Genomic DNA, 14,594 nt, shown 5'->3' on the forward strand with positions numbered 1-14,594 from the left:
GCAGGCGATGGGGTCAGAGCTGCAGCAGGCGATGGGGTCAGAGCTGCTCAGTCTGTATGTGGCAGGTGAAATCCAGAGGCGTGGTCCAATGGTCGTAACGGGGGTCAAGCACGTAGAAGTAGAAAAGCGAGAACAGGGCCGAGTCGTGATCCGCAAGAGTAGTCAAGGGAGAGCAAGAGTCGTTATCGTGGTCAGATATGCAGACAAATCCAGAGAGGGGCAAGACAAGGTGAGGAGTCAAAAAACAGGTGAGGGTTCAAGGCAAGGCAAGGATACAAAACTATGGAACAAGATACTGTCATGAAGGCTTCACTATCAGGGACCATGAGTGGTGTAATAATTCGGCCCCAGTGGAGAGGGAGAATGGAGTTTATAAAGGGTGCAGAGCAGGTGAACTAGATGAGTTGAACAGGTGAGTGGAATCAGGGCTGATTGCTGTGATAGGCTGAGGGGGTATGGTGAATTGTTAACTGACAGGAGCAGATGTGAGCAATGACAGGAGCTGAGGGATAGACAAAACATGAAGGAGAGGGGCAGAAAACATGGCATGTCATGAAGGGGCAGGGAAGCGAGCAGATGGGGGGCCACCGATCATGACAATATTAAAATTAATATAGCGTTCTGTTACATGTCTGGGGGACAGTGTGTTTTCCCTCTCTAGTTTTTCTCCTTAGGTGCAGAATGCAGGTTGGTGCCAATTTAGAGGTTTGAGCTAGGATTGGTTGGAGAGTTGGAAAGGACCAATCAAGACTGCCCTATGATGGAAGCTCTCCTGTGCCGTTTTTTTTGTTTTTTTCCCCCTCCATGCTGATGACTGTTTGGCACACCTGTGTTGCTGTTCTGGAGCAGCGCTCTTTGTTTGAACATTGGTGGTGGGAGTTAGAGGACTACCGGTAAGTAAGTTTGGAGTACCCTGTACACTTCCATACGTAGGTTAAGTTTTGTTAAACACACTAGGTAAGTTGGTTGGTGCCACCCTTGTAATGTGTTAGTGAGCTCTTTATTTAGATAAGCAGTTCAGGGGAGTTTTTATTTCATTAATTTCCATCTAAGGTAGTTGTCAGTTAGGCAGTGTTTTTTTTTTTTTGATTCTTTGATTTGGCACAACCTAACTGTCCTTTTTCACCCCTACAACTTTTTTGCAGCTTTTAAAGACTTTTGAAGAATAACGTGAAATAAAGGTTTTCTTCTTTCACTTTTAGAATGACTGTTAATTTATTTTGGTTGTCATGTTAATGCCCCACTTCCTCCAAAAAAAGTGGGGGGCGGGGCAGCGTAACATGTTCCTACTTGGTGGTTTTCACCTATCTTGGTGGTGTGTGGAACATAACCCCGGCGAGAATTGAGGGACTACTGTATATTAAAAAAATATATATGTGTATGTAAAACTGTGTATATATGCGTGTGGGTGTGTGTGTGAAGTCAATTCATCAGCATCAGTATACATTAGTCCCTTGTTTATTGCGGGGGTTCCCTACCCTGCCCCCTGCGATAAGTGAAAAACCACAAAGTATGTAGACAGTAGTCCAAGTTCAAGTTCAGTAAACTTTGTCATGACATGTGCAAGGCTGCAATCACACTCCTGTTACTCCCAATCTCCCTCCTTAAATAAAGAATTTAAATTTAAATACTGTAACATTTTAAATAATCCATACAGCATGTATTGTTTATTTAAAATGTTACAGTATTTAAATTTAAATTGTCGAGAAGAGAAGTGCAGCAGGACAGCAAAGGGATGTCACACAGCCTCAGCTCTGCAGCACAGAACAGAAATGTACTTCTTGATCAATTACATTGTAACAACTGAAAGAAAATAATTAAAAATAACTTTTAACACTTTTATATTTTGTGATTATGATGATTTTACGATGTGTCATACTTTGAATTTTAAGTTGGAAGACAAAAGTTGATTGGTGCATATGGACAGCAAAGGGTTAATCCTTCACAAAGCTGCAACAGGAAACATGTGTGTGTGGCAAAGAAGGAAATCATGACAGGTTGCAGGAGCGAGCTTCCCCTGCACTTATGGACTACACATACAGTGCAAAATCATTTAAAATTAACAACCAATGGCTCATCCATCAATCAGCCAATTGTGTCATGTCCAATCTTACTTTGAAAAAACACGATATAGCGAATCCGCGAAAAATGAACCACAAAGTAGCGAGGGACTACTGCAATAGAGTCAGTGAACGTCAAGCTATACAGTGAGACGTCACCTCAAATGCAGTGTTAATGTCAAACATGCCCTTCAGAGAAAACAGTTTAGGAAAATTCTGGCTACCACTGTCTCATGCTTCAAGCTGTCCTTCATGATGCGTTTTCTGTGCTTGGCTCCAAGAAAGAAAGGGAGGCGGGGGTGAAGGGTTGCATTTATTTTGAGTTGTAAGCAACGCTGCAGTCCATCTTCACGTCCAAATAAACAAATGTAATCCATATCAAAATTAGTGACTTTAGAGGTCACAAAACAAAAAAACAAGAGAGCAAACTGAGTACAAATACTCCCTGAGATTTAGGATTGTTGTCAGTCCACCACTTCCCCACTGTGAAGGAACATTAACACAACCTGACATCTGTCACTCTTGTTCTAGCTGCTGCCAGAATGCAGCTGATCACCATGCACTTATGGAACAATATAAATACTATACTGTCTATAAATATATTAAAAAATAGATGTGTTTTTAACAAATTAAAACACTCTATTTTCAGTCAATTTCTAATTTAAAAAACATTTTTTAAAAGATGACATGGGTAAGCTTCCAGTATAATTGATGTATTTTTCACATTAAAAATATAGTTTAATAAAAATATATATATTTGTAAGCCATCGCCGTGGATCTAGTTGCTAAACAAAGCTGCGTTAGCCCTCATGTCCTCCAAGTTTTCCTCCCAAAGTTACTGCAGATCTCATTGAGAATCAACTCAAGGTCTTTGCAGCTTTCCGCCCTCTATGAGGTGGTTCTGATTCAATGGTCCATGACATCCCAGGGGCTTTCCCAAAGACTGACCTAAAACTTATATGAAGGGGGGTAAAAAGAAAGCTTTTTTTAAAAAGCAGACAAAGCAACAAACAATAGCTAAGAGCTGTGTGAAAATATTCATCAGGTCAACAAACTGCACTGAATGTTCTTGTTAATTTGTTAAAAACACACGTAATGAGCTGGACACAAAGCTGAAATATGAGGCTGATGTGTTTTTCTTCTGCTAATACAAAAAAAAATAAATAATCACTTAAAGTGAAATACAACCTACATGTCTACTGGCTGTTAAGTGACGTACACACCTTGAAGTTTGTAGAGAGATGCTGCAGTGGCACAATCTGAATTGTGCCTGATTTATTCTGTGAAATCAAAATGATCCCAAAGCACACAATCAGAACTATTTTCAGTCACACGCAAGTAAAAGCAAGTTCTGCAACAGATGGTGTGTCCCCACAGAGCCCCGATCTCAGCATCACTGTGAGGGATTGCATGAGGCGAGAGAAGCAAATGAGTCCAACTCAATCCACAGAAACGTGAAAAGTTCTCAGTGCTGCAGGAACCCTCTGAACATCCAAATAAAGACGTTGCGTGAGAATACAAGAGGGAAACCGTGCAGTTTCACTGACTGTAGTGCAGTCAGTGAAACTGCAACTAATCACAAAAAAACCATCAGCTGTTCATATAATCTTTTAGTTTTTATACAGATGCCGTTAGAAACATTGTCACGTGTTTCTGACTTTCTAAAATGTTCATGTACAACATCTGTTCAGGGGATTTGTTGATCAAATCTTGCAGAAATTAAAAAGCATTTCAGAAATAAAATACATTTTCAGATAGACCCTAACAGGTTTGGTGGATCAAATGACAGAAATAAAAATACTAATTAGATCTTAAACCACTTTATTAAACATAAGAAAGAATGTGTATATTAGATAATGTAGATAAATTAGAAAAACTGTAAATTACTACATTAGATACATTGTGTACATGCACCAAAAAACAAATGTGTGTATATATATATATATATATATATATATATATATATATATATATATATATATATATATATCTCATTACCTAATGAACCAATGGATGCACTTTGCTGAAACTCTCACAATGTAATAACAGATAATACATCAACATCTGATAAACTTTGGGAGTCAACACCATCCAAAATAACTTAAGCACTTAGCCAGTTTAATTTGCAGATGAGCTAACATTTAATGTAGTAATAGATGAGAGTCGTCTTCAATGCATATCCGTGAGAGCTATCAAATGATTGCACATAACACTATCAAATAATTCAATTTATACATAGCACATTTAAAAACAACTGCTGTTTGTCAAATTGATTACACAAAATAATAATTTTACATTACAACACAGTAGTTTTAAAAAAAGTATTTAAAAAACATGAAAAGGGACAAAATAAAACCAACAGAATGGCAAAAAAAAAAAAAGTCAATTCGTATTAAAAGCCAGTGAAAACAAAATAAAATTAGTCTAAAGACCCAATCACTTCTGTGGACCAGCTTGGATCTCAAGACAAATTAAGACCTGATCACCTCAGCAGACCAGCCCAGACCTTGGGACAACGAAAAGCTAATTACCATTAAATCTCATTAATCTGGAAGGCATATAAGGCTGCAGGAGGTCAGACGGTGTACAGGAGTTAGCTAAGAATCAAATTTGAATAAAATATTACACCCTATTTCTCACGTGAGATTTTACAAACAGCTCAAGCCTACGCAGATCTATAGGAAACACATTGCAATTTTCTCCTGGGCCAAAAAATAACTTCAGTTGTATCCTCTGAAATTCAGTAAAACTGAAGCCATCTAAGCGTTTACCTCGGTGAGGCAGTCAAACTGTTGTTTCAAATAAAAATACCAATTTTGCTTCAACTGTAGTTAAATCTGAGCGTCATCTACATAGAATTGAAAAGAAATGGTACATTTTCTAAAGATGGAGGAGCATTTAAATTGAAAATAAAATAGATCTGAGAATAGATCCTTGGGGACCGCCACATATGGGGTGGGCTGAGGAGGACACAAATTCTTAGAGGCTTACAAAGAAACTCCTGTCATACAGGTAAGACCTGAACCAATCTAGTGCAGAGCATTTGATACCACATTGCTCCAGCTGGAAGATCTGAATTTATTACTCAGAAAATTTTGAAGTAGTATTTTATGTAAATAAACACCTTAAAAAAATATTTGTTATTACCTTATAACAGTCTGATTTAATCATATTCTGTGCTATATGGCTGTACATTGTGAATTACATGACGATTACCTGTTTTGAAATGTTATGATGCTATCATTTCATTACTACCATCCTACTACTGAGATCTTTTATGAAATGCTAATTAATTTAAACAAATAAATCAAACAAACTTGAATAATTTCACAAGTGGTATGCAAATATCCAGTCAATGTTCCTTCTAGGATTTAGAATACCACTTCTTTTCCACAAAACATTAGCTTTCAAACACTTATATTTCAGCATAAAATGTATTTACTCTTTCATAAGAGGGACATAAAAGTGTGAGCAATACCGAGCGTTATGATTTTCAAGTTTAAAAGCAGAACACTTTCTGCCTCGTAATTAAAAGCAGCACTGTAGAGCTACAACTAGCCGTCAAAGTGAAAACTGAATCTTCAAGCGTTTCATTAATGGGTCAGATTGTGCAATGTGCTTTTTATGCTTTTCCACCATATCAACCACATCTATCAGTTCAGTTCAAACACATTATGGAGCAGTGAATCCAGTCATTAATACAGCAGCACACCTGGTTCAAAGGAGGGTTAATAAAAATGAAAACGGCTGAAATGAAGCTCGACTTACCAATGTACTGGTTCCACTCTGGGTCCAGATCTGCTTGATTGGCCAGGCAGCCCTTCATCACATTAAGGCAGTAATTTTTGCAGGGTTTTACTTCTAACATGCCCTGACAAAAAGGGCAGTAGAGCATCTTTGTCAGCGCTTTTATGCAAGCAGGAGTGCTGCTTACCTGTAAAAAAAACAGAAACAACCCTCATTAGCTTCAATGAAATTAATGATAATTCTAGTCTGTTGTTTACTGGTTACATAAACTTTTTTCCTATGAAGTATATCCAAAAAAAGAAAGTAAACATACATAGTAAACATAACCTGCATTAATGTCTTATAATATTTAAACACGCCATTTGTTGTGCAGTAATATGCCTTAGAATGAAAGTTTGTACTGGACTTTAACAACTCATCAGAAAAATATATATATATATATATATATATATACCTAACCATAACTAATAAACGGTAAGAAATAATTTGTACAATCAAAAAAAAGTAAAACAGTTAAAGAAAGGAAAATAAATACTCATACAATAGAGATTAAAAAATTGATTGGCACTAAAAAGTTTAGCAACCCAAAGATGAACTTGATATCTTTAAAGGTGTTTGTTTAAAGCTAAAATGCATTTCTGTGTTTTTTCTTCTTTGCTTGTTTTTAGTTTTGTCAAAGTTAGAAAAGAGAAAGGGCCAGTAACCGAAAAATATATTTTTTACTAAGGTCATATAGTAATTTGCTATTTAAGGATAATAATTTCTCACAGCCATTGTTGACTGAAACAATATAAAAGTCTAAACTTTATCTAAAAAAAAAACTGACCTAGAAATCTTACACTTCTCAGCCACGACGTCCTACTACTTGACACTTGAAAATTAAAATGTCCACAAAAAGTAAAATGTTAAGGCTTTTTACATTTCCTTTTTAATGCAATTAATTAAAATAGTACCAAAATTGGGCTTTGAAACAATGACAATTTCAGGATATTTTTATGACTACTTGGTAATATTACTAAGAACACATTTTAGTAATACAGTAGTCCCTTGCTACATCACGGTTTGTTTTTCACGGACTTGCTCTATCGCGGTTTTTCAAAATAAGATTGGACATTACACACAACTGGCTGATTGATGAATGAGCTGCACGATTTGCATAGAAATTGTATTTAAAATAAATTATTTAAAATTATTTAGCACCTGATGCATCTGTGTGCAGCCCACATGTGCAGGAGAAGCTTTCTCCTGCATCGTGTCATATCTCTGCTCTGCAATGAAGAAGTGGGCGTGGCCAAGAGCGCTGGCAGAGAGCAGCCGGAGTCAGAGAGCTGACATCCTGTGCTCTTTTAGAGCATTTAGAGTTTAGAAACATTGTTTAGAATTTTCAAGAATGTGGGAAGGGTTTAAAACACCTTTATATGTATGTATATATATATATATATATATATATATATATATATATATATATATTAATCCACTTTCAGTGTACAATGACAATGTATCAGCAGCAGAACATTTTCCAGGGGCTTACATGAGCAACAAATTCCATGAAATTTTTGTCAAAATTTCTGACATTCTCTGAGCGTTCTGCTATGATCATGTGTTTACACAGAGCAGATCCTGGGGATTGATTTAGATACAACACTTAGCATAAAACATGCTTTTTAAAGAGAAAATAATTCAACAAAAACAACAAAAAAACATTTTACTCTAACAAAATAGTTCTGATCTTACACATGTTCTACAGACGTGCATCATGCACATGTGCATAAACTGAATGCAGCCTCTCTTAATTCCCGTTATTCCAACTTTATTGTGAAAAAAAACATCTATTGTGGTGGATTTGATCCTTGGTTTGTATTGTAGTCTGAGTAGAATTTAACCTATAGGGGGACAAATTAATTTAATGTCAGCAACCAATCTTTTGTGTTAGTAACAAAGCTGGTGATGAATTTAACAACAGGATGATGCTCTTGAACACACCGTCGCATCACAATGGGCTGCCTCGAGTGTTCAGCCCCGACCCTCACTGTCCCTGACCTTAGCATTATTTAAAGTCTGTACACAGCCTTTGACTACATGCAAGACAAGACAAGAATCTCACTCAACTAAAATCTGTTTGCAAGTTGAAAAATATTTAGCTTTCACAAAACATCTTGCTAAAATATTCATAAGCTCTGCCTGCATGCCGAAGACTCATTTAATGATGTTTAACCAGTGACTGTCAAAAGCTTTTCTAAACAGACTGATAATTGCAACACTAATATCCAGCCTTCTGAGAAACTGGAAGAAAGCAGACTCTTAACAGCAGAAGGAGTGCGTGCTAATTCCAATTAGATGCTTTAAATCAACCATAAAGCTTTTTCACCCAGGCTAGTTGTGGAAAAGGATAGAATAAAATATAAAAATGATAAGTTTAGCTTTTCAGTGGCCTGTTAAAATACAAAACACAAGTTCACTGCTAATATATATATATTTTATGTCTTTATTACTGTTAAAACTGACCTGGCAGATCAGACAATAAGCCATTTTGATCCATATATTTTAGGCTGTTAAACTGTTTTTCTCATTTAGCTACATTTACTGCAGACCATCAAGTAAATACAGCTGTGAATAATCAAAAGTTTAAAACAAAACCATACAACATAAAAAACCCCGACTTGAATCAATACAATTTGCAGTATGCGCCAATATAAACACATAAAAACGTACAAACTAATGTTCTTCTTTGATTTGTGAAAGATGTCAGCACTTCACATTGCTACACTTACTGCTCCCAACACTCTAATGTTTGCTCTCCTGTGAAAATATTTGAAACGAAAGCTCCCGGGTTGCAGTTAATGGACTATTTTCTCCGTTCCATCGAGCAACAACTTTTAGTGTCTTTAAGTTTGAAAAAAAAACAACAACAACAAAAAAAAACAGCTTTTTAAAAATATAAAATTAAAGGGAATTATATTGTGATGTTCCTTGCATAGGGATGCATAAATCAATGTTGACAACATTATATGTGGCGTGTGTGTTTACATGCCTATTGCTGTGTGCCTCCTGACTGTTTATTCATAATTTATTGCATGTTCATCATGCAGACAGTAAATCTGGATGTAAAATATGATTCCTGTAGTTCTTACTGAGCCCTCACTGACGATGATAATGAAGAATGCAGGAGTTACAGCCTTATAATGTTGGTGTCCAATCATGTGGACATGTTGGACTCCATTTTGACACTTAAATATGCATGAACATACTCTCATAAAATATGTCCAGGGGTCTGCAACCTGCGGCTCTGGGGCCACATGTGGCTCTTTTGTCCCTCTGCAGCGGCTCTTTCAGGCTTTGACCAAAACTAAAATAAAACTGAATTTGCTTTACCAACAATGAAAATGTCTAGTTAAAGCAGATTTCCTGTCATTTTCAAATATGTGAAGAATAGTACAAATACAAGGCATAAAACATGTGGACTACATCATGCTAGTAGTTTGTTAGCCTCTTTAAATCGACTTCCGGTGTCACAGCGTGATCTTTCTCTCAAAACCACCAAAATGTTTTGGAATATGTTTAAGACAAGTTGCAGAGAAGGAATATTTGATGACTCGAAGTACAAAACACAAAATACAAAGTCAAAGTTAACTAAAGTATTTATTTTTCTTAAAAATAATGTAACTGGATATCCAACAAACTGATCTAAGTTCATACTGTTTTTAACTTTATGCTTTAATACTTAATTCCTCAATGATTAAGAGAACTCCCATTGGCCTGCAGAGTTCAATGTTTTAATTTTTTATAAATTTGTTAAAAATTTATATTTTTTCTTTCTTTACATTGTCTTTTCTTTTGTATTAAAATGTAAAAACGTCAATAAATGTTAATGTAGTTAGACATTTTTTGTTTTATAATATCACCCCCACTGGCTGGAAAAGTATCTCCAACAAACTTGTACTGGTCCACGGGCCACCACTTGATAGTGCACAGCTGTAGCAGGGTTTGTGGCTCCGGACATCGTATTAGTAAGAAAAGTGGCAAACAAGTCTCTTTTGATCACAAAGGTTGCAGACCTCTGGTTCAGAATAATCGTTTTTGATGCTATTGTTACCAATATTGAACTGGTATTAGGTGAAGTTGCAGCCTCATATAATTTTCCAGTACATCCCTCCATATTGAACATAAATAAATAATTGAAAAATTCAAAACTTCTATGTTTCAACTTAAATAACTATACTAGTTACAATATTTCTGACAAAAACTTGACCAAGCTTTTGAATGTACTACAGTATATTCAAGAACAGCATTTAATTTAATTTGGGTAAATTTGTTCAGGCATTTTCTTTTGGCAACACTTAACAAGATAATATCTTTTTGTGTAAAAGCAACGTGGAAATCCTGCCTGAAGGGTGTGGGCAACTTAAACCATGAAGCTATGTTTTGCTACTAAGATTTTACATCAACAGGTTCTGTGAACATTGTTAATGGATCTTAAACAACAAAAAAAAACTTGTGATGAAATTACAGCTCTTTGGTTAAACTTGATGCAAAGCACAAAAAGTTACATTAGGCTTTGTTGGATTTCAAAGTATCTGTGACGTCAACATTTTGTAATAAATGCAAATGCATTTTTGGAAAGACAACATTAATAAAATATTGCAAAATAAATGTCAAGCTGCTGAGCTGTACAGTTGTTGGGGAATTTGCATGCACAGTAACAGGAAGTGATGTCAAAGGGGAATGTCTGCATATGAACAGAGCATTGGTACAATGGCTAACACAGACAGCAAAGAAGAATCTGACATTTAGATTATTTAGAGTCACAATCAGAGATTATGAAGAGTCAGGGTTTAGATATTGTTTCAATGAACAAAAACCAGGAAGTTCCCCTTTTTAAAAAGTTCTCCTTTGATGTCACTTCCTGTTTCACTTTGGCTGCGTCAAGTTTAAAGGTAAATGTGCCAGTTATGTGACAAAATGAATAATATTGTGTATTTAGCCAACAATTCTTAAATATTAAAATGTTTTCTTCCATTTCTGTATTTGTAGGATATGCATTAGGAATGTATAAAAACTTGCTTTCAACTATGACCTTACCAAATTTCAGCTCAATATCTCAAATAATGTCTTAGTTATAGTCAAATTTGAGTTGTCTGAGGTAGGTGCGGCAGCCATCTTGATCCAAAATGGCTCCACAAGTTAATTGGTGTTTTGTTCGAGACCTCTCGACTCTAGGCCATGTGACCTCAATGTGACAGTTCGAAGCTTTTAAGAGTTCTGTCAGTGTTTTTCAATGAGAAAACTGGTGTCGTTTACAAATGACGTTGCCACGGTAACCGGAAATGCCAATAAAAGTAAAACCTGCATCACTGTGCTGAGCCGGTCGTTTTGATACAAAATGTGTGGGGGTACAAATTTTCAGGCCGCATTAAAGTTGATAGAAGAGCAAGACCCTTTTCAGGTGGATAGTAATAGGCCTCATACGTAGTCCCCAATAAAAGTTTGATATCCCCTCCTTTAATTCAACATATCAAACTTAGCGGACGCACTAAACATTAACATCCCAACTTAGCAGCACTGTGAAACAAACACCTCTCACAAAGTGTCTCTTTTCATTATGCTTCACCTCAATCTATCATGATGAGTTAATACCCTGCGGTGATCAAAGGGCTGCAGACCCAGACACATGACCCCAATTTCAGGTCCCGCTCAAATGTCAAGAGGTGAAGCCGGGACGCGCTGGGCGGGGTGTAACCCGGTAAACGTGCTAACAACGCATCGTCTGACTGCTGATAAACGAGCCCAAGTACTATTACTGGGGTAGTCTTTTTAGGGGGTCGGGAAGGGTGTGCGGGGGGGTGCTAAAGTGAAGGAAATATGTTTGAAGTTCATCGGGTTCACTGTGGTGAAGACAAACAGAAAATAAATTCTGGGTTCTGCAAGGAAGAGCAGCTTTCTGCTCCTTTTCCTTTTTCCCCTCGGATGATTGAGGGTTTCTCAACTTCCTCTGGTTTCTGGTTTTAGTACAGAAGTTCTGAACATGGGGCGATAGTTCAATTAAACTGACACCCAGTAGCTTGCAGTGCGTTAAATTATTGGATTAAATCATCATAAAACTTGTTTTGTTGTTGGTAAATGTGACCAATAAGTTCAAGCCTTTTGTCTTTTTTTTTTTAATCTAACTGTTGTAGATCAGCACTCACACACAGAACTGCGTGTGAAATGCTGCAGAGGAGGCATTAACTTTACATCTCATCAAATGGAAAAAGACGGCAACAGCATGATTAATGGCCTGCCTGTAGTGTGAGGACAAATATTAGCCAAGAGAGCAATAAAAAGTGATGGCAGAAATGGCTTCCCTCTCCTCTTTCATTGTCGGGGCCATCTCTCGCTCTCTCTCGAGTAATCCACAAACACTTCAACGTTTCTTTTTATTTAAGACAGCGACGGAACTAGCCACCTTGAGCTTCAAATTTCCTGAAGACAAGTACAAAGAGAGGCTGGCGTTCGTCAGAAGGAGTGTGGGAGGATATAGGAAGGAGTATGTGCTTATTGAAGAATGGAAAAACAAAAGAAAACAGCTCCTTGGGCTTGTAAGAATCAGTTCAGGATACGAGTAGAATCTCATCTGGGGTCGTGTTTTAAAGTGTTCTCCCGACTCAGAAGCTAAATCGTATTCAGTAAATTGTAGTTGTGTGTTCTTAGAGGAAAAGTGGATTTTTTTTTATGTATAAGGTATACACTGATTGTAATTAAAGTAAATTGGAATTAATGTAGATGTAATGCAAATAAGGATCGTGTTCGAGTGGTGAGAACTCTTACCTTAGACACTCTCTGGGCCACTTCCCGGCCAACAGAGAGTCCTTGGACGAATGTGCGTGCAGCGATGAATGCACGGGTAACCTGAGCCTTGAGCTTCCTGGGCACGTCTCCAAAGGGCTTGAGCTGGTCGGTGTACTTACTGATACACTCCAGATAGTCCTCTGTGATGACATACTGCGAGTTGAGCAGTGTGAACATGCGCTCCAGCAGCCGAGACCAAAAGTCATTAAGCATTTCCTCCAGGTTAACGTTCCCTCCTGTGTAATAGCGCTTCAGCTCAGCGAAGAGGTTCTCAAAGACCTCCGCATTCTGCATGTAAGGCTTGCCGTAAGTCCTCACAAACATCTCATTCAGGGACCTCTCTGTGTTCTCCAGCAGCTCCAGGAAGAATTCTAAAGTTAGAATAAATAAATAATTGTTATTTTCTGTTCACATTCCCATAAAAATATGCTTTGATAAGAGACATTAATACGACAGAGGTTTAGGGCCACGCTAAGAAAAAAAAAAAATAAAATCCATAAAATTATGAGAATAAAGTCATACAAGACTTTTTTTTTACAGCTCTCGTTTATTTTATTTTATTGTTCCACGAGTCATATCCACGACGCGACCTGTCAATCAATCCAATAGGCGTGTCAGCAAATGACCGATCCGAAGCTAAATGAGTCGTAATATTATGTGGTAAAATGAAGAATGTTGAGCATCTTGTTAAGTTATACTTTGGTGTTGGTTTTACAAATAAGGAGATAGTTAATCTGCTAATCAGCATCAGATTATTATCAGTATCAGGACTTTGAACCTGCTTACTGTAAGGTGGTACGCTCTGATGGGCTGCAGCGCAGCTCTGCAGGTAAGGAGCATTTAGCTTTGAATTGGTCATTTGCTGACACGCCTACTAGATTGATTGACAGGTCGTGTTGTGGATCTGACTCGTGGGAAAAAAAAATTAAATAAATAAACGAGAGCTGTAAAAAAAGAAATTACTGTACGACTATTCTCATAATGTTATGGATTTTAATTTTTTTTCTTAGCGTGGCCCTAAAGCTCCGTCGTACATTAAACATTAGTAATGAAAATAAAAATGCAGCCAAATGACATACTGTATATACTGCATACACACACATACAGAATATATGTGTCGGTTGTTTATTTAATTTTAAAGAATCTTCAAAGTGTAGTTTTTTTCTTCATTTTTCACCAGTATACTGCAGCCATGGGAGCTGTTCTGTCCATATTTATGGAAGGCAATATGTTCTGTGCTTGTAGTGCCTTGTTCATATCTCAACTAATAATGCCAAATACCTTCCAAAACCTTAATATAAAAGAAATGCATGTATATGCCAAAGCTATGTCCTATAAACTAAGCGATACGGCCTTCCATTGATGCCAAGACTGGGGGCTTTACTAATAAATGTTGGAATTAATTTCATGTCTGGGACTTTTTTCTTCACATTTCTTTGTAATAAATTGCTAAAAAATCAACAAGCTGGATTCTTCCCATCTTTCATCATTTTGTCGTGACACCCCTCTGTTTTAGCAATTAATTTGGATCAACCTGATGAACTAACAGCAAGTTTATGTGAATTGCTTTCTCTTCAAAAGAAAAACAAACCTCAAATGTTTAAAACTAAATCATGCAAACTGTTTTTCTTTTGTTGTTATTACTCAGACTAGCCTTGCTTGTTATCTCCAAACTGAGGCCAGTGAAATAAATATCTACAAAATAAACAAGATGTTCATTACAACCTTTCACCACCACACGTTAAAGATCTGAATAAATACTTAAGTCTCATGTATCGTTATGCAGTATCATTTGTAGCCCCTACTGAATGCATTTCATTACAGAGAATAAGTAAGACTTAAACATTCATGAGCCATAAGATTATGACCAGAGAGACTAATGGCATAAGACTGCTTCAACACAATGTTCTGCACCTATCTATCTATCTATCTATCTATCTATCTATCTATCTATCTATCTAT

At 36.7% G+C, this 14,594-nt stretch overlaps 1 protein-coding gene across 1 annotated transcript in view; it reads right to left on the reverse strand.

The window, feature by feature from the left end:
• gpc6b (glypican 6b) overlaps window positions 1–14,594 on the reverse strand; it is a 128,223-nt gene that overhangs the window by 58,066 nt on the left and 55,563 nt on the right. The window contains exons 3-4 of the mRNA XM_037686994.1: window positions 12,612–13,003; window positions 5,829–5,994 (exon numbers count right to left, since the gene is read on the reverse strand). Coding sequence (XP_037542922.1) covers window positions 5,829–5,994; window positions 12,612–13,003 — 558 coding nt within the window. The remainder of the gene's footprint in view (window positions 1–5,828; window positions 5,995–12,611; window positions 13,004–14,594) is intronic.

Source organism: Nematolebias whitei, chromosome 13, assembly GCF_014905685.2.
Source record: "Nematolebias whitei isolate Nwh7 chromosome 13, NemWhi1, whole genome shotgun sequence".
NCBI lineage: Eukaryota > Metazoa > Chordata > Actinopteri > Cyprinodontiformes > Rivulidae > Nematolebias > Nematolebias whitei.